At 46.5% G+C, this 18,371-nt stretch overlaps 2 protein-coding genes across 6 annotated transcripts in view; both read left to right on the forward strand.

Annotated features, from left to right (window-relative positions):
* celf2 (cugbp, Elav-like family member 2) overlaps positions 1-2,270 on the forward strand; it is a 65,809-nt gene extending 63,539 nt beyond the window's left edge. Inside the window, exon 16 of the transcript XR_016113633.1 lies at positions 1,751-2,270. The gene's annotated coding sequence lies outside the window, so the exon portion shown is untranslated. The remainder of the gene's footprint in view (positions 1-1,750) is intronic.
* A 3,229-nt stretch (positions 2,271-5,499) lies between these two features.
* On the forward strand, positions 5,500-17,420 carry LOC148881932 (USP6 N-terminal-like protein). 5 transcript variants are annotated; one of them, XM_088988814.1, is made up of 15 exons: positions 5,507-5,734; positions 7,262-7,348; positions 8,166-8,239; positions 9,307-9,386; positions 9,469-9,508; positions 9,982-10,062; positions 10,132-10,239; positions 10,305-10,414; positions 11,981-12,029; positions 12,102-12,222; positions 12,285-12,379; positions 13,160-13,225; positions 13,304-13,403; positions 13,467-13,619; positions 15,714-17,420. In XM_088988814.1, the coding sequence occupies exons 2-15, from the start codon at positions 7,345-7,347 to the stop codon at positions 16,970-16,972; spliced, it is 2,340 nt and encodes a 779-aa protein (XP_088844940.1). In that variant the 5' UTR covers positions 5,507-5,734; positions 7,262-7,344; the 3' UTR covers positions 16,973-17,420. The 5 variants fall into 5 exon arrangements, with proteins under 5 accessions (XP_088844938.1, XP_088844936.1, XP_088844940.1 ...); XM_088988812.1 differs by having other exon boundaries at positions 5,500-5,683; positions 13,304-13,619; XM_088988810.1 differs by having other exon boundaries at positions 5,501-5,734; positions 13,304-13,619.
* Positions 17,421-18,371: the final 951 nt, after the last annotated feature.

An 18,371-nucleotide genomic window follows, 5' to 3' on the forward strand; every position in this document is an offset into this window, starting at 1 on the left:
GCCGAGCGCAAAATATCCCTCCGCGCGTGCCTTTTTTTCTTGAGCCCCAAGGAAGGCGCGCTTGTTTCTCACACCGCTGCTGGCCTTAATTATCAGAATCAGAATCATCTTTATTGCCAAGTATGTAGAACACACAAGGAATTTGTTTCCGGTAGAACACGCCTTAAGCAGGGAGGATCGCGTGCCTGCCCGCTTTTCGCCCCGACAACACAAAACAAAACAAAACAAAACAAAACGTCGACACTTTTCGACACGTAGTTGGCTTTCTTCGAGTGGGCGTCAGCAAAGTTAGCGCGTCGTCGTGCTCCAACGAACCCTTTGGCGCACACTTGGCTGCTCAGGTCCACGTTGGCTTGATTTTTCGCAGTTCACCTGTGCGTCAGTCACCACGAGCAGGCCAACGAGGTCTTCGTGGGGGGCATAATACCATAACGCATTTATTATACATAAAGGGGCGCCTTTCAAAACTCTCAAGGTCACTTTACAGTCACAAGATCAGTTTTTCTGTGGGTGAGCAGCAGCAGCCACACGCACCAGTGTTCACTCAACCCGGAATAACTGGAATAGGTAGAAAGCGAGCTCTCTAGCTAATAGATAGCTCTCTAGCTAGCTAGCTATAATAATAATAATAATAATAATAAATTTCCTTTCAAAACTCTCAAGGACACTTTACAGTCACGATATAGAGCTAGCCATATAGCTAATATAGAGCTAGCTAGATAGTTAGCTAGCCAGCCAGATAGCTATAAAGATAATAGATAGCCAGCTATATCGCCAGCATACAAATAGCACATAGATAGCAAGTTAGATAGCTAGCAGTTAGATAGCAAATCTAACACTCAGCAATGATGAATCAATTTCAAATGTATCAGCATTTCGGGGGGAAAAAGGCACAATTTGATGAAAATGTCACCCACATAATCAAATTGCACTCATTCACTGCCATTCACAAATTTATTCTGGAATTGAAAACATTCACGAATTTGTTTGGGTGCCGATAGAGCGCTGGCCAGACCTTTGGCAATGTTTTTACTTTTCCACGAGCGGGGCAGCATTTGCATTTTATCCATGTTAGCACTTTGTTCCAGCTCCACTACGTATGGTAAACAAATGTTAGTGGTCCTCACAAGAGTAGTCATACAAACACACACACACACACCATATCTCGCGATATGTTTTGCTTCGAGTTGGAGTTGGAGTGTTCCTGGTCACGAGTGATGCGCACAAAGGGTTCTGAGGAAATTGTTTCAAACAGCGGGCGTGTGATTGGCTCACATACAGGAAGTGAAATGGGGCGTTCACTTGACAAGCACACAGGAAGTGAAATGGGGCGTTCACTTGACAAGCACAAGCGTGGTTCCTCTCGGCTTTTTCTTTTCCTTCTGTTTCACTTCGCCTCGGGGGCTCTCGCGCCGATCGATCGTAACTTTGGATCTTGTCACTTCTCTGTCAACTTTCCTTCATTAATCACATGGGTAACTAAGTGCTATTTATGGAAAGAGGAAAAAAAATCCCGAGCTTGTGATTTTTTGCATTTTGACTTGTCGGGTGTTTTGAGGCATCTAGAAAATGTTTGTGTGTGTGTTTTTTGCCAAATGACGCGTGTCGTCGTCATATTTTTGGAGTTACCTTCAAAACTAAAATAGTTTAAAAAAAAGACATTTTTAAGTGTTTTTCTCGCTTGTGTTTTTGTCGAGCGATGCCAAAGTTGGAGTACTTTTGTGAGTTTGTTTGCCTCCGCTGCCGTTAGGGAAAGGATGACAACGACGACGCGATGCGATGCGATGCGATGCAGGTGCGGCAGGCTTTCCATGTCTACAACCGATTGTATTTATGCATCATTTTGTACCGGTGCCACTACTGGACATTCAAGGAAGCAGAGAAAAGGGTTGGGGGCGGGGGGACGTACCGCAAACGAAGCGATGTCTGTTCGGCCCACTTCCGTTTAAGTTGGACTCTTGTTTGCCACTGTATTTAATTTGTGTTTTCTCCTCCGGGGGACCTTGACCTTTTTTTTCCCAGGAGTGGTCGCTGATGGGGGTCGTCGGGTAGCTCCCCCAACTTTTTAGTGGCTTGTTGTTGTGCACATTGGTTTTGGGCAAGAACAGAATTACGAGTAGGTGTCAGGTTTGCTTATGGCTCTTTAGATTTCTGCCGTTTTTGTTTCATGGTTTTTGTTTGGTCATCGTTTGTTCTGGTGTGATGCCCTTTTTTGTTTGTTTGTTTTTTGCTTGAGTCTCCTCTATTAAAACCGTATTTTCCGACCACTGGTAGCGCCTCGCTCCGTCTCATTCTTTTCCCTGCTTTGCCGACGCGTGGCTCGTCTTCTTGCCTTCGTCTTCCACTTTGGCGCCTTGTCACCCCCCCGAGCGCAAATTACAAAGCTGGCGAATTTGCAGAACATTATTTGACTGTTTGTTTATTTATTTATATGTATTTTCAGGCAGCTAATATATAGACAGCTAATATATAGCAAATAGATAGCCACCTAGGTAGCCAGCCAGCAAGATAGTAAATAGATTGCATTTAGCTAGCTATCTCGGTAGCTAGCCAAATAGATACATAGCCAGCCAGCCAGTTTGCCAATAGATAGTTAGCTAGCTAGCCAGCCAGCTAGATAGCTAATAGGTAGCCGGTTTGGTTTGTTACAGAGTTGTTTTTTTATTGAATTTCTCCCTTTTTTACTTTGCAAGAGATTCTTGTATTATTTTCTGCCAAACCCCCCAAAAAACAGAAAATTATTTGAAAATTGTTTCCTTATTGTTATTTGTATGTGTTTTTCTTTTGATATTTGATAATAATAATAATGTTGTGTGTGTGTGTGTGTGTGTGTGTGTGTGTGTGTGTGTGTGTGTGTGTGTGTGTGTGTGTGTGTGTGTGTGTGTGTGTGTGTGTGTGTGTGTGTGTGTGTGTGTGTGTGTGTGTGTGTGTGTGTGTGTGTGTGTGTGTGTGTGTGTGTGTGTGTGTGTGTGTGTGTGAGGCAAAGACACGATTGGGGAAATTTCATGATTGATATCACCTGCGAAACGAGCTGATCATGTGATACCCGGAAATTGTCAAGCCTTTTTAAGAGCATGCGCAGAATCAAATGTTTGTCAAGTTCCCACAGCAATGATTGACACGGCTGTGCATCGTGACTACTTTAAATCGCTACGAAAGGTTAGCATTTTGGTTACTGTTAAAATGCTAGGACTGCCGCCAGAATGACTAGCGCAACAAATAATGATACATTTAATTTCTAAGCGCCTTTCAAAACTCTCAAGGATACTTTAGAGTCACTGGAGTTTTTTTGTGCGGGTGAGCAGCAGCAGGCATTCGCGGCAGTGTTCACTTTACCCGGAAGTAACATAGCAGCAAAGGAAAGAAAGGAAACAAGAAACTAAATAACAAATAATATGACAACACAAAGACACAGAGAGTCATTCATTCTTCAGCACTTTCTGTCCCCTCTTTGTGACATTTATTCACTTCAAGGACAACCGACGTAATTTGTCAAATCACTTCAAATGACTTCTACTGGCGTATTTGACAAAGATTCCACCGCATATTAAAGCTATAGTTTACCTTTCAAGACTCGCGCTGAATATTCAGGAAGTCTTGTTTTCGAGTTGATGACGATGCCTGACGTGACGTCACGGAGGGAACACCCCTGACCGAGAAAGCGACGCACGATGCATTTTGGGTACTTTGTTTGGTCTGAAAACTTTGTGTTGATGGCGAAAACACATAAATAATGCAATCGTGAATCATTGTGCGTTGCACCAAGACTACTATCCTATATTATATAAGCATCTTCTCCGAATCTCAAGCCATTGTTTTGATTCTAGAGCAAGGCAAGACGTCCTGGCGTGACGTCACGAACCTTCTGAAACTCGGCATCTCCGAGGTCATTTTGAAATAGTTTTGGGACTCCTGAAGTCATTTTGATTGGTGTTTTGCATTTGGCTAAAAGTATCAGCCTGCGTGTTTTGGCTATTTTAGATGCTATAAAACGTTTTTCTGGTGTCAGTTTGGAAACAAAACAATGGTGTCGGTTGTCCTTTAACTTCTCTTTTCTGTGAACATTTTCATTTACTGTCAAAAACAAATTTCAGCGTAAAACAAAAGCCAAAAATATTTCTCCAAAGTAAACAATCGCAATTCAATTAATGTAAACATGTTTCAATCAAATAAACTGCCTCGAAAAATCTGAAACCATTTCAAATGTATTGCTGATAAAATAGACTGTGTTTTTGAAGTATGGGCTGCCGCTTAGTGGAAGGGACACCCTTTTCGCAGAGGAGACTGCGGGACCGCGGTGCATCCCGGAACACCCCCTCGCCTCCCAGAACGAAAGGACCTCACGCTTGGCAGTCGTTTTATTTGTTATTTTTAGCAGAGCAGATCAATTGAAAACATGAAAGCGCTGCCAGAGTCATGCGGGATGAAAGGAAGAAATCCAGGTCGCCCTACGGAGACCAAAAGAAAACGGATGGACGCCGAGGTGTCAGCTGAGGATTTGCCCGCAGTAAAAAGGCAGAAGTGCAATCGTCTGGTGAGTTTCTTCATTCGTGACAGCGCATTTTCCTTTTTTTTGTTTTTTTGTTCAAATTGACCTTAAATCAACGCGCTATCAAAGGGCCTTGACAATGTGTGAATATGGGCCTTTTATTTCAAAGCCCCCCCCACCCCCACCCCGCTGAACCTTTTGCTGAGTATAAAAATTCACAAGTGTCGCTGACATTCAGCAAGTAATTAAAACCAAGTGTTAATTAAAAGTAGAGCCACCCTCCTCCATTTTTCTTCTTTATTAGAAAACAACACGACTGTGGGTTCTGGATGCAAAACAAAACGTGCTTTAACAGCACTTTTCTGCCCTCTCGTGGCTATTTGGGCTACGTTCCCCAAATTCGAATTGATTGGTTGTTTTTCGGTTGCGGGTTTTGTGAAAAAAAAAAGACATCGTTTTGTTCATTTGGAATATTTAAGGGTTGCTTTAACAGCACTTTCCTGCTCGCTCGTGGCCATTTTGGGTACTTACCCCAAATTCGAATTGATTGGTTGTTTTTCGGTTAAGGGTTTTGTGATACATGTACTGTATATAGTTTTGTTCAGTAGAAATATTTTCGGGTTGCTTTAACAGCACTTTCCCGCCCTCTCGTGGCCATTTTGGGTAATCACTCCAAATTCGAATTGATTGGTTGTTTTTCGGTGGGCGGTTTTGTGAAAAAAAAAAAAAAAAAAAAGGTTTGTTCAGTTGGAATATTTTGGGGTTGCTTTAACAGCACTTCCTGCCCTTCGTGGCCATTTTGGGTAATCACCCCAAATTCGAATCGGTTGGTTGTTTTTCGGTGGGAGTGTTTGTGAACAAAATTCGTTTTGTTCAGTTGGAATATTTTGGGGTTGCTTTAACAGCACTTTCCTGCCCACTCGTGGCCATTTTGGGTACTTACCCCAAATTCGAATTGATTGGTTGTTTTTCAGTGGCGGGGGTTTGTGAAAAAATAATGATAGTTTTGTTCAGTATGAATATTTTGGGGTGAAGTCAAAATCGTGGCAAGGAGGGGGGGGTGAACGCTGGCGTCCGCTTGTCTTGATGCGTTCAAGTGAGCCCGGAAGTGCCTCGCGGAGGGGTCGTGCGGGCGGCGCATCGCTACCTGACGTCCACCTCCGCGGCAGTTTGAGAGGTGGCAGAGACTTCCTGGTACGTATGGCCGTAAGCTGAAGGAACTATCGCCGTCGAGTTGAAGGCAAGGTGAGGCTCGGTGGTGGTCGCAAGAGTTTGGGGGTCCAAATTGTCGCCAAGGGGTCGGTGAGAAGGAGGGGTTCATATGAGACTGCATCGACACCGCGGTCTGAATTGACCCGCGTCGCTTCGTTCTATCTACCTTGGTTAAATGACATTCCACTCAAAACATGGCTTTATTCTACTTTATTTAGGGTCTTCTTGAATTCTTCGGCCTTAATTCCACTTTGCCAACGGCTCGGTGTCTGTTTCGTGATTGTTAACATTGGCGTTTGTTTGCGTTGACCGCGGCCTACCTAGCAAACACACCCGTGTGGGTTAGCCGATGAGCCCGAGTCCTCTTCCGGTGTCTTCCTTCAAAATAAACGGAGTGTGCCGTGTACACGTGTCTTGACCCGAGAAGTGTGTTTCGTACGTGTTATGGAACTTCTTGGCGTGTCCTCAGCAGAGAAGTAAGTCGTTGTAATGGGTCGCGTGGGTGTACAACTCATGAAAGGACGTCTTTCAGTTGTAATTCGAAAGGTAAGCCAGTGCAGTTCTCCTCTCGGTTGGTTTACAAGTTGGCTGTGATGTTTTGTCATGTCTTCTCATTGGCTCTCTTTTGAGTTACGAGGTTCCCAATTGGCCCAGACGCGCTGTCGATCAAAGTGACGCGTCCCTTATCGCCGCACACAGATGCAGTGTCCGTGTTAACAGAACGCTTACTCCATTTTTTCCGTACCTAAACAAGAAATTACAATGAAGAAAAGTAAACTCGCCAATTGATCTGTAGAGCTCGCGTTTCTGGCAAAGCTTGGTCTGTGCGGTCAACAAAGACGGCGTTGCTGTTGTGACGGACGGCCGAGATTCAAGTTCGTGGACGAAGCTCAGGTGAAGGAATACGCTTGCACAATAAGATGTCGCTTCTTTTGAACAAACATTACTCATTCGTGTCACGGTCATGATGCATCTGTCATAATTGTTGACTATGCCCTCTTTGTGACTGTGACCGTGAGGAAGTGATGTCACTTTGATTGGGGGAGAGTCTTTGCATGCTCCTATCCTCCCTCCTTTGCGGTAATGCGGCTTAGCAGCAGTTGGAGGCTTGGCGCTTCGAAATGGACTTTTATGTGTCGAAGTGTGACCCAGTAAACTCGTACGAGGTGGGGCAAACGTCATCCGACCACCAGGCGCTGGTCATGGTGGGCTCTGAACCCACTTTTTCCCCCGATGTGTGATGACAGCAGCAGGATGTGTCAAGCCAAGACTATTTGCCTCGTCAGCTTTTATTGGAAACATTGTGTCCTTGGCTTAAGCTTAAAGCCCACAAACGTTCACACAAAACAAAGACAATTTCACTGGTGGGGGTGTGTGCAAAAGATGCGTAGTGGTCGACACTTTCTTCCTGCCAGCGGCGTTAGAGACCAAACGGCGACATTTGCTTTCTGTGACGAAGCGGGCCGTCGACTTTGGACACTCCAAATGTGTATGTGGCGCAAATTGGGTGGCTTCTCAGGCTTCTTGATTAAATTTTGTAATTTTTGTTGTTGTGTGCAGGACATGAGCGCTTCGAGGAAGGACAAGGTGGAGAACGAGCGCACCCGTCCGGAGATTGGCCCGGCGCGCCCCGCGCTCCTATCATGAGTGAGTTGATGACTTTATTGACTTGATTTTACAATCCGCATGCACACACACACACGCACGCACGCACGCACACACCGACATTCCAAATTGAAATCCAAATTGCCTCAAAATGGCACAGAATAAATTATTTAATGGGTTGCAAACATGTATGCTTTCCTCTTCAGAACTATTTGAATCATATTCATAACTGTATGTGTAACAAGAAAGCATATTCTCCGAATCTGAAGCCATTGTTTTGATTCTCCAGCACTGCAAGACGTCTTGGTGTGATGTCACGAACTGGGGGCGGGACTTTCTGAAAATGCCCAATTCGCAGCTCAATTTTTTGCAGATTTTAGACACACTTTTATTGGTGTTTTGCATTTGACTAAAAATATCATACTGCGTGTTTTGGGTATTTTAGATGCTATCAAACGTTTTTCTGGTGTCAGGTCGGAAACAAAAAAGTGACGTCGGTTGTCCTTGAAACGTAGATTCCAGACAAAATCGGGCACTGAAGCTACTTCCGAACAAATTCACCCCTTCGGACCGCATCTTGTTCGTAAGTTGGGGAGCGTCTGTATGTAATATTTTCAAAACGGGGGAGTGGGGGTGAGTCCAGGTTTTCAGATCATTCTATTCATTAGCCTGACAGCATTCGTTGGGAACAAGCGGTCCGGTCTCTGTTGCATCATCGTCATAAGGGGGGAAAACATGACCGCTGCTCTACGTCGCTATTGTCGCTTTTGACGTTTCCGCTCCGGTTTGTGTCTTGACTACGTGTTGTTTGGATGACCCCATGACAGTGTGTGTGTGTGTGTGTGTGTGTGTGTCTCAGCGTCTGACAGTGGACAGGATGCCGCCGTGAAACTGGAGCAGGAACGGGCCGAGATTGTGGCTAAATATGCAAAGGTGAGCATGCTCACGCGCGCACCTTTTCACACACCTCAGTGGAGATGCAATCAGAAGCCCGACTATCACTCGAGTGCTCGATTCCTTTTGTCACTTGACAAAAGTGGGAAAGGCTGAGACATGACAGTGTCTGAACCTCATGACAAAAAGTTAGCGGACACCAAGGCAGACAACTCTGAAAAGTCGCCAGTCCGGCCGGCCATAAAGTTGCCTGCCCCATTTTTCACAACTTGAAACGCAATAAGGCGACCAATCGCAAAAAAAAAACATTGTTGCAAAGTATTAAGGATGTAGCTAGCACAAATGCTCCCTTACTTAATTGATCGTAAATCTCCCTTGCTGGTGATTTTGCTCCACTTGTTGTTTGTCCATACGCTGTTCGTCGTGTTGCGCAATGCAATGTTTGCGTTGCGTCGTCTGCTACAAGCCGCATGAACTCATCTTTCCATGGTGCTTTTAATAATAATAATACATATAATTTCTCAGCGCCTTTCAACACTCTCAAGGACACCTTCCAGTCACGGGATAATGTACGTTTACCTTTTGTAGCCTCATAAATGTTGTTAGCTTCTTGTGAATCTTTCTTATGGGGCTTCTGTGCATCTACTTTGGAAAATGAGACGCAAATGCACAACCTTGTAACGCTCGGGAAAGTCTGGAAGCACGGAGCAGGCTTCTGATTGGCTGCCGTGCCGAGTTTGCAAATTGCCAAACGAACCGAGATTCCAAAATTTCCAAACCAAACGAATATTTCGACATCGGAATAATTTATTCTGATTTCGAAATCTTCGTTCAAATGTTTGCTTTATTGAAAAAAGCAAACGTTTGATTTGAAAAAAAAATATTTCATGTATTTTTTTTCCCCCAAAAAGTTGTTGTCCACTCTGGCGGAGACGTTTTGTAAGTTGTACGCACGACGTAAAAGTTGCACGCCTCGGGCGTCCGGGCAGGCGTTATTTCAGACACGGGACTCAAGCTTTGGCCGCGCGCTAGTTGTACCCCGGCCGGCCGGGTCGAGTTGAGTTGCGGCCATGACAACGTGTCGCAATGTCTCGTCGCCGTCGCAGGGCAAAGAGGCCGCTGTGGAGGTCTGGGAGGAGACCGACTTCAACTTGTACAAGGTCATCGACCGCTTTGGCTTTGTGCAGTAAGGACGCACGTCGCACCTGGAGAAGCAATGATTTGTGCAAATGGCTCATGGTCTTCTGTCCCTCTTTGTTGTTTTGAAGCGAGAAGGAGCTTCCATCCTACGATGCAGCGGAAGAAAAGGTGCTCATTCTCTCGCTGGCTAGCTATTAAGCTAGATAGCTTTATAGCTAGCTAGCTATAATAATAATAATAATCATTTCATTTCTAAGCGCCTTTCAAAACTCTCAAGGTCACTTTACAGTCACAGGTGATGTTTTTCTGTGGGTGAGCAGCGACAGGCACACACGCCAGCGTTCACTCAACCCAGAAATAACTCAAATAGAAAGTCGCTAGATAGCTAAGAGATAGCTATCTATCAGCCCCAATAGATAGATAGATAGATAGATATACTAGCTATTTATTAGGTTGAGTGATAGCTGGCGCGCGTGGCTGCCGCTGTTCACCCACAGAACAACTTCACGTGTGACTGTAAAGTGACCTTGAGAGTTTTGAAAGGCGCTTAGAAATGACATTTATTATTATTATTCTCATTTGCGACGCCCATTGTTGATTGGCGGCCGTGGAGAATAACCCCTTTTGATTGGCCCGCGCAGCACAAGCACACGGAATTGGAGAGGACCGCCAAGTGGCTGAAGATGCTCAAGAGTTGGGACAAATACAAGAAGAGCGAAAAGGTGATTTGCCGCCGCTTGTTCGGCGGTCCTGCCAACGTCCCACCCACCTGGATTTGTGCTGCCGCCCAGCTTGTGCGCAGGGTCTACAAGGGAATCCCGCTGCAGCTCCGGGGAGAGGTCTGGTCCCTGCTGCTGGACGTCCCCCAAATCAAGGAGGAGAAGAAGGACTTCTATGAGGTGAGAAGCCCGCCCGCCCGCCGGGTCTTGGCGGCGGCGCGCTGACCTGGGCGCCGTCTCGGCAGAAACTGAAGGCCGGAGCCGAGCGCTTGTCCAGAGACGTGCGTCAAATCGACCTGGACGTCAACCGGACCTACAGGGACCACATCATGTTCATGCACCGCTACGACGTCAAGTGGGTCCCTCGCAACGCCGGCCGCATAGATGAGAATTTCCCGCTTTTACACACCGAAATGACTCGATCAAACTAAATGTGTATTCTCGCCTTTTCGCTGTTCATTTCCTGTTTCGGCGGAAAGCGCCATTTTGATTGGGTGATCTTGATTTAAGTGCCGTTGATGTCGAAACAGGTAAACGCCCCCTTTTGTATAATCCAAGAAACGTCGTCAGCAAAGTAAAGTCTTACTGGTAGTTTAGGCCCCAGGACCGGCACCGCCATGTCTGGACAGTAGGGATATATACTATATATAGGGCCTAAACTACCGGTAAAACTTTAGTTTGCTGACAAAGTTTCTTGAATAAGAAGCGAAACGTTCGACACCTTCAAAGAAGTACAGACGACGGCTGAAGAAACCTTTTCATCGATGGACCACTCCTGTACGACTGAGAGCTTACACAGACTGTTTTATTCCCATAGTTAGGCTGGATTTTTAGCAATCATGAGAAACAGAAAACCATTCATATTAATGGTGAGTTATTTTAAATAATACATTCTGTTGAAATCACATTAACATATACAGGTAACATCCGCTTTACGACCGGCGCGAGTACTTATGACCCCGACCGCCAGACTTTTTTTTTTTTTTTTATCTACGGCTGCCACCGCTACAGACAGCAACGCGACACAGACAGAGTTCCGCGCAGGATGATTTATTAAGCTACAACACAAAGCATTGGTGCCAAAAAAAGGACCAGGGGAATAATCCAAAATAAAGAATACAAAAAATGGCGAGTGGGTGGGCGGAGGGGCAATGGGAACCCAGACAATGGCGAGAAGCAAATCGTTGGCGTGTAATTTTATCATTGCGTTCATGGATTGTGGATCTAGCATGCTTTTTGTACAGTAGTGAAGTGAAAAATAAACATAAAAATAAGCATAAAATAAAAAATGCAACCAATGCAAAATTGTCACGTTGGTCTATTCACACAAAACCACGAACGCCAGCATGTACAAGCATATGAAAAACAGCGATTGTTGCAAGCGCTAAAGATATCTGAATGCAACACAATTAAATACATGGATGAAAAACCAAAACTGCAACGTTTACATTGCTTACGTTGATGAAGTATTCTGCCGCACGGGGCATACTTTGCTTTGATTTTGTGTTGGATTCTCCTATATATATATATATATATATATATATATATATATATATATATATATATATATATATATATATATAATGACTCGATCAAACTAAATGTGTATTCTTGCCTTTTCGCTGTTCATTTCCTGTTTCGGCGGAAAGCGCCATTTTGATTGGGTGATATATATATATATATATATATATATATATACAGTAAAGTCTGGTTATATCGATAGTACTGCTTATTCCGATACTATTTCTATGAACGCAAGGAGAAAATTTACATGCCGCAGCATCGGATACATCGATATTTTTCCCGACTCCCGAGAATATCGATATAACGAGACTTTAACTTTTCCTTTCTCATTTGTGGTTCTCATCCGTCGGCGCCGCCGTGTCTCACCGTAAGCCTTTCCTTCGCTTTGCCGTTGCAGGCAGCAGGCCCTGTTCCACGTGCTGACGGCCTACTCCGTCTACAACGAGGTGAGTCCCGTGCGAGGACGTCTCGAGACGACAGCGGACAGCGACGGCCTTCTCCCTCTGACGTCTTTGCAGGAGGTCGGCTACTGCCAGGGCATGAGTCAGATCACGGCGCTGCTGCTCATCTACATGAACGAAGAAGACGCATTCTGGGCTTTGGTCAGGCTGCTGTCTGGACACAAGCACGCCATGCATGGTGGGGTGCCGCCGCCGTCCTGCCACCCCGGAAAGATTCTGACCCCGCTCTTGCCCCCCCAGGCTTTTTCGTCCCCGGCTTCCCCAAGCTGATGCGCTTCCAGGAGCACCACGACCGCATCCTGAAGAAGATGATGCCCAAGCTCAAACATCACCTGGTGAGAGAGAAATGACTCTCACGAACCTAATCGACCCCCCGCACCATGCCCACTACTTTTTCCAGCTACTTCCTTAGGATGATACTCGTGCAGCATTACGTCCGTGTAAGCTCTCGGTCATACAGGAGTGGTCCATCGATGAAAGGTTTTCTTCAGCCGTCATCTGTACTTCTTTGAAGGCGTCTGCGTTTTGCTTCTCATCCAAGAGGCTTTGTCACCTAACTAAAATGTTGCTGGTAGCTCTGGCCCTATATAAACATCCATACTGTCCCTGGGTTAAAATCGTAGCGGAAAAAAAATTGATGATAGTTTGAAAGGTGAGTAAAATAAGGCTTTTTTTTTTTTAAATAAAACAGCAAAACCCTTCACTGATTGCCATAATTTGCATCGTGCTTACAACAAACTTCTGAGATTGTTACCACGTAGGCTTAGTTATGCTGATGAGGTGAAACCAGAGCAGATGGAGCAATCGGGCCAGTCGTAGACCATAATCAGTCAGGACAATAGAAATAATCCTCTGCTCCCCTCAACCTTAGTGCAGGGACCTATCGTAGCAGAGGTCTGGCACCGCCACCTCTGGACAGTAGGGATATATAGCTAGCTACCGGCAAAATTTTAGTTAGCTGACGAAGCCTCTTGGATGAGAAGCCAAACGTCCGACACTCCAAAGAAGTACAGGTGATGGCCGAAGAAACATTTTCATCGCAGCATGTTCTACTGGAGACAAATTGCAGATGCGTTCTACATACTTGACCAATAAAGACGATTGTGATTCTGTAGGACAGCCAGGAGGTTCTCAGCAGCCTGTACACCATGAAGTGGTTCTTCCAGTGCTTCCTGGACAGAGTGAGCGCCTGTGGAAAACGCGCGAGAGGCGCCAACTCGGTGTAAAGAGCTGCCCGCCCTTTTCTTTTGTCCTCCCAGACCCCCTTCACTCTCACTCTCAGGATCTGGGACATCTACATCCTGGAGGGCGAAAGGATCCTTCCCGCCATGTCCTACACCGTCCTCAAATTGCACAAGAGTGAGTCCACTGGCGGGGCCTCGGAAGAGTCGGTTGGTGTAAGCTCGGCTGCCTTGTCCCCAGAGCACCTGCTGAAGTTGACCATGGAGGAGCTGGTGGACTTCCTGCAGGTGACCTTGTCCAAAAATTTCTTTTTCCACGATGACTTTGTGGTGGAGCAGCTGCAAGTCTCCATGGCGGAGCTCCGAAGGGCCAAGTTGGACATGCCCCTGCCAGGTACTGCTTTTTTGCCACCAGTCGTTTTCCGCACTCACCCTACGACGCATTTTAAACGCGCTCGTTGAAATGTCGCAGAGTGCCTGCTGTCGAGAAAGGGCAGTCTTGCTGGTTTTCAACGTGCTGATTGTCAATCCCGTCTGCTGACTCTTCCTTTCTTCTTGCTCTTCTTCTGAACAAACATTAGCCAGGCGCGACAAAAAGGTGGCCACGAGCGGGCGCCATATTGGCTCCTACGACACCAAGCGGTGGGATTTTCTGACTGCTCTCTCTCTCTCTCTCTCTCTCTCTCTCTCTCCTTTTACATGTCCATCCGTCTGGCAGTCCGTCCGTCCGTCCTGTGTGTGGTTTGTCTGTCCAGCGCGCACGCGCGGCCCTTACCGGCACGACCTTTACTTTGAGATGCGTTGCTTTTTTGTGGAGCCGCTTCATTGGCTGACACTGCTTTTTTCTTGTCACTGTCATTGTTGAAATGCCCCCACAAAAAATTATTATTATTATTATTATTATTATTTCGCTCAGTGGTAGAAGAAAGAGGAAAAATTGGCATACTCAACCAGGCATCATATGTTCCTGACAGTTAACGCATTCACCGCCAGACGATATTCAAATATGTGTCCACTCCAGTGCCATGGTTTTTGTCATTTTCACTCAAATTGCAGGACCCACCAAATATTGAGTTTTGGGACTACATAAACATTCCAGAAAAAAACAGTTACATAATTCCCAAGTTATTAGGGTCTAAAGTTATCTGAGCTTGAAATGGGGGTGGCTGTCCAAAATACAATAATAATAATAATAATAATCCATTAAATTTACAAGCGCCTTTCAAATCTCTCAAGGTCACTTTACAGTCACGAGAAGTTTTTCTGTGGGTGCGCAGCGGCAGCTACACGCGCCAGCGTTCACTCAACCCGGAAGTAACTAGAAACTAGAAAGCTAGCTAGCTAATAGATAGCTAAGTAACTGGGATAGAAAGATAGCTAGATATAGATAGCTAACAGATAGCTTGCTAGTCCTTCACTCAACCCGGAAGTAACTCGGATAGAAAGCTAGCTGGCTAATAGATAGCTAATTTGATAGCTAAGTAACTCTGATAGAAGGCTAGCTAGCAGGCTAATAAATAGCTAACAGATAGCTTGCTAGGCCTTCACGCAACCCGGAAGTAACTCAGATAGAAAGCTAGCTGGCTAATAGACAGCTAATTTGATAGCTAAGTAACTCAGATAGAAAGCTAGCTAGCTAATAGATAACTAACAGATAGCTAGCTAGGCCTACACTCAACCCAGAAGTAACTCTGATAGAAAACTAATTAGCTAATAGACAGCTAATAGATACAATACATACATATTGATTTATTTAGCGCTTTAACAACAGCTGAAGATGTAACAAAGCGCTAAAATGGACAAAAGGCAAATGCTGCCCCCTCGTGGAACAGAGAAATATTGGCAGAGGTCTGATCAGCACTTTATCGGCATCCAGCAAGAAAAAAAACCCAAACAAATTTGGGAATGGCGCTCCACGTCACACTTTTCAATTCCAGAATACATTTGGGAAATGGCAGCAAATGAGTTAAAAATGACCATCCTGGAGCCTCTCCCCACACCCAAAAATATCCAGAAATGCGGCTCTGGAAACCCGTTGGGCCTTCTTTTCCTTTCGCCGTTTCACTTCGGGGGTCACCTGTGGACCCAGAGACATTAATCATGGGGAGACCCACCAAAGAGTCTCAAGAGGCCATGCTCAAAAGGTCACGGGACTTTGGCTATTTGCTCTCCTTTGCAAGGATATCGCCCCATAGAGGAGACATTTTTTTTCCTCTCAACCATAGGAGAGTGAAAAGTGTCCTTTTCAGCAACATGAACGTGCGCTTGTATGTCACTTCTCAAAGGGGCTCCCATCCGAAGACCCAAAGTCTCTTTCGCAGTTTTGTGTCACTGAACGTAACCGTCTTTCTTGGCCAGTGGACTTGCATGACTCCATGCCCCCCCCCCCCCCCCCGTTGTGTTGTGACTCTGCACCACCAACGACTTTGCTTTCCGCCAGATTCCTTGAGTGCATTTTCATTCGGTCGCTCTGTTTGTGGTCCGGCAGGTCGAGATGAGGAATTCCCCAAAAAGCCTCTGGGGCAGCTTCCTGAGATGAAAGTGAAGCACGTGGCCAACGGACAGAGTCCTGTCGAGCCCCCGGAGCCATCGGCCCCCTCGAGTCGGTTACGCCGGCACTCACTGGACAGGTCCGTACGCCTGCGCAAGGCCGCCGACACCAGGGACGGTCACTTCAAGGTGGCCTCCGATGGGCCGCACTTGCCGGAACAGGGGGGAAGGCCCGCTCCCGGGCCGCAGAGACACGGTGTCGCCAACCACAACGGTGGCTCGGTTGGTCCTCGTTGGTTCAAACCCTCAGAGACCAAGTTGGAAGCGGCCAAAGTCATGGCGGCGCGAGAGAACCGGCAGAAGCGCGTGGCGGTCCCGGCCCGCGACGGTCGGAACGGCGGCCGGCCGCAATCTGAGGGCTCTGTTTCGGGCCCGAACCGGGGTTCCGATGCCTCCCTGTACGACAATGTTCCGGGACTGGTGGAGCCCGAGTTTGAGATCTTGGAGCTGGAGAGACCCCCAACCAGGATGCGGACTCCTCAGAGTGAGACAGTGTTGTACGGCGCGGCGCCGAGTCTCCCGGGGCATGGCGGGAATGTGCAGTCTGAGTCCAGGATGACCACGCAAGCTCCCCCGCAGTCATTTGCCCACCATCATCATTGCCCGCCAGTGGGAGTCCAGACCCGCTTCCCCGTAAACCAATACCAAGCCCCCACCAAGGTCCCCATTTTTCACCCTGGGTTAAGACACTACGACATGGCCGCCGGGGATCAAACCTACGCATCCACCGTGCGATCGGCCGGCGCCATCTCCCCGGAGCGGGCCCTCATGAACTACGTGGCAACCCGCCGGAGGGAGCCGCCCCGTGACCTCCGCAGTCCCAGGCCGCAGCCTTTGCAGCTGGAGAGAGCCGCCACCCCCATCTACCTGCAAAAGTTCACCTCCGCCGCTCAGGTCTACGCCCCTTTGGAATACGGATTCGAGGGCCGCGCCGAGTACCGCCCAGAAGTCCCGGCCTTCGGGTCCAGGCGGGTCCCGGAGGAACCGCCGCCGCCTCAGTCCCCGGGCGGGTTGCCTCGCTCGCCCAGCTTCCAGAGAGCTCAGATGTCTCCCGTGGACGTGTTTGAGTTCCCGGAGGACGAGGGCGGAGGGACACGGCGAGGGATCATGCCGCAACAGCTCCCCCGTCTGTTTGGTGGCACTCACTACAGTCACGCGCAGGAGGCCTTCGCCATGCAGGAGTCCATGCTGCTCTGACCGCAGGGAAGGCCTGCCTGCGTTCACGCACTGGTGGCACCGGTCTTTGGTAGGAAAGCCATTTCCGAGTCGCCGTCTTTTTTCACTACTGACGCTTCCCATCAGAGGCGGCGGCCCAGCTTCTCGCCTATTTACTTTCAGCAAATATGCTAAGAAAGGCTGAGGATTGAATGTTATTTTTCAATGCCGGTCTGAACAACAGGCGTGTGTTTGTCAATGTATAGATTTAAAGTAAGCCTCCATCTTTATTTTTGCTACTAGTACAAATTGACACTGGAGTTCAATTAACATTTTCCAGGGTTTACTTGCAAGCACAGGAAGTTCGCCGCGACTAACTGGAGGACATCGACGTTGTCAAACACCTCCATTTTGGTTTTTGATGCTAACGCATTGACCCCAATTAACTGAAGTGCAATGTTGTTTTTCTTAATACACTGTGACTACTGTACCATGAGGCCGGTGTCTTTTTTGTGTGTGATGGCAGCGCTACATTTATGAAACGCCCCTTTCTGAACAAGCCTGACGAGTAAAAAAAAAATGGAGTATTCGCCTTTGTGGAGAGAAAAAAGTTCTGCCGTGATTCTAATTTGCAATGAAACAATACCATGAATTAAACAGTTGAATATCAGTGGCACTTTGACAAGCAAGGAAGCGTGCAAGCTAATGAGCAGTGTGCATATGTACCCAGCAAGTTGACTTTAATTCTGATAGTTTGGATGGATTTTTAACAATCATTGAGGAACGGAAAACCATTCATATTAATGGTGTGTATTATCAGTTATTTTAAATAATACATTCTCACATTTTGTTGAAATCACATTAATATATATATATATATATATATATATATATATATAGTAAAGTCTCGTTATGTCGATATTCTCGGGAGCCGGAAAAAATATCGATATATCCGATCCTGCGGCATGTAAATTTTCTCCTTCCGTTCATAGAAATAGTATTGTAACAAGCAGTACTATCGATATAACGAGACTTTACTATATATATATATAAAGTCAAGGTTTTTGTGAACACATTATTTTTTTTTCCTCCACGCTGTCAACTTACTACTGTCCCCCAGAAAGACAAAATGTGACGCTGGCGCATTTGAATTCTGCGTCTTGTTTCGACTGTGTTGCTGTTAGACATTGGTCAAGTTTTCTTTGTCTTCAGACTAACTCGTTGGAATATTTTTGCTGAATAAAGAACGTTGAAGAGGAGAATAGGGCACTCGATGACATTTCTTTGCGTGAGGAGTCACGAGAACAAGGACGGCTGCAGGATTGTTCCGTCCCACGGCTCAGAGGGGGTAGAAGTGACTTTGCCAGCAGGTGAGTCTTTCTGACGGAGCTAAAATGTCCACACCAACGGTCATCTTGACGATGCGGGATTCAGGGCGCCC

Source organism: Hippocampus bargibanti, linkage group LG22 (assembly GCF_051943395.1).
Source record: "Hippocampus bargibanti isolate YZ-2025 linkage group LG22, ASM5194339v1, whole genome shotgun sequence".
Taxonomy (NCBI): domain Eukaryota; kingdom Metazoa; phylum Chordata; class Actinopteri; order Syngnathiformes; family Syngnathidae; genus Hippocampus; species Hippocampus bargibanti.

What these genes read in the sequence shown, in the direction of transcription:
- LOC148881932 (XM_088988812.1), top strand. An exon ending in AGAAGAAGGACTTCTATGAG is followed by an intron (nt 10,240 to 10,304) that starts GTGAGAAGCCCG and finishes CCGTCTCGGCAG; the next exon opens with AAACTGAAGGCCGGAGCCGA. An exon ending in CCTACTCCGTCTACAACGAG is followed by an intron (nt 12,030 to 12,101) that starts GTGAGTCCCGTG and finishes ACGTCTTTGCAG; the next exon opens with GAGGTCGGCTACTGCCAGGG.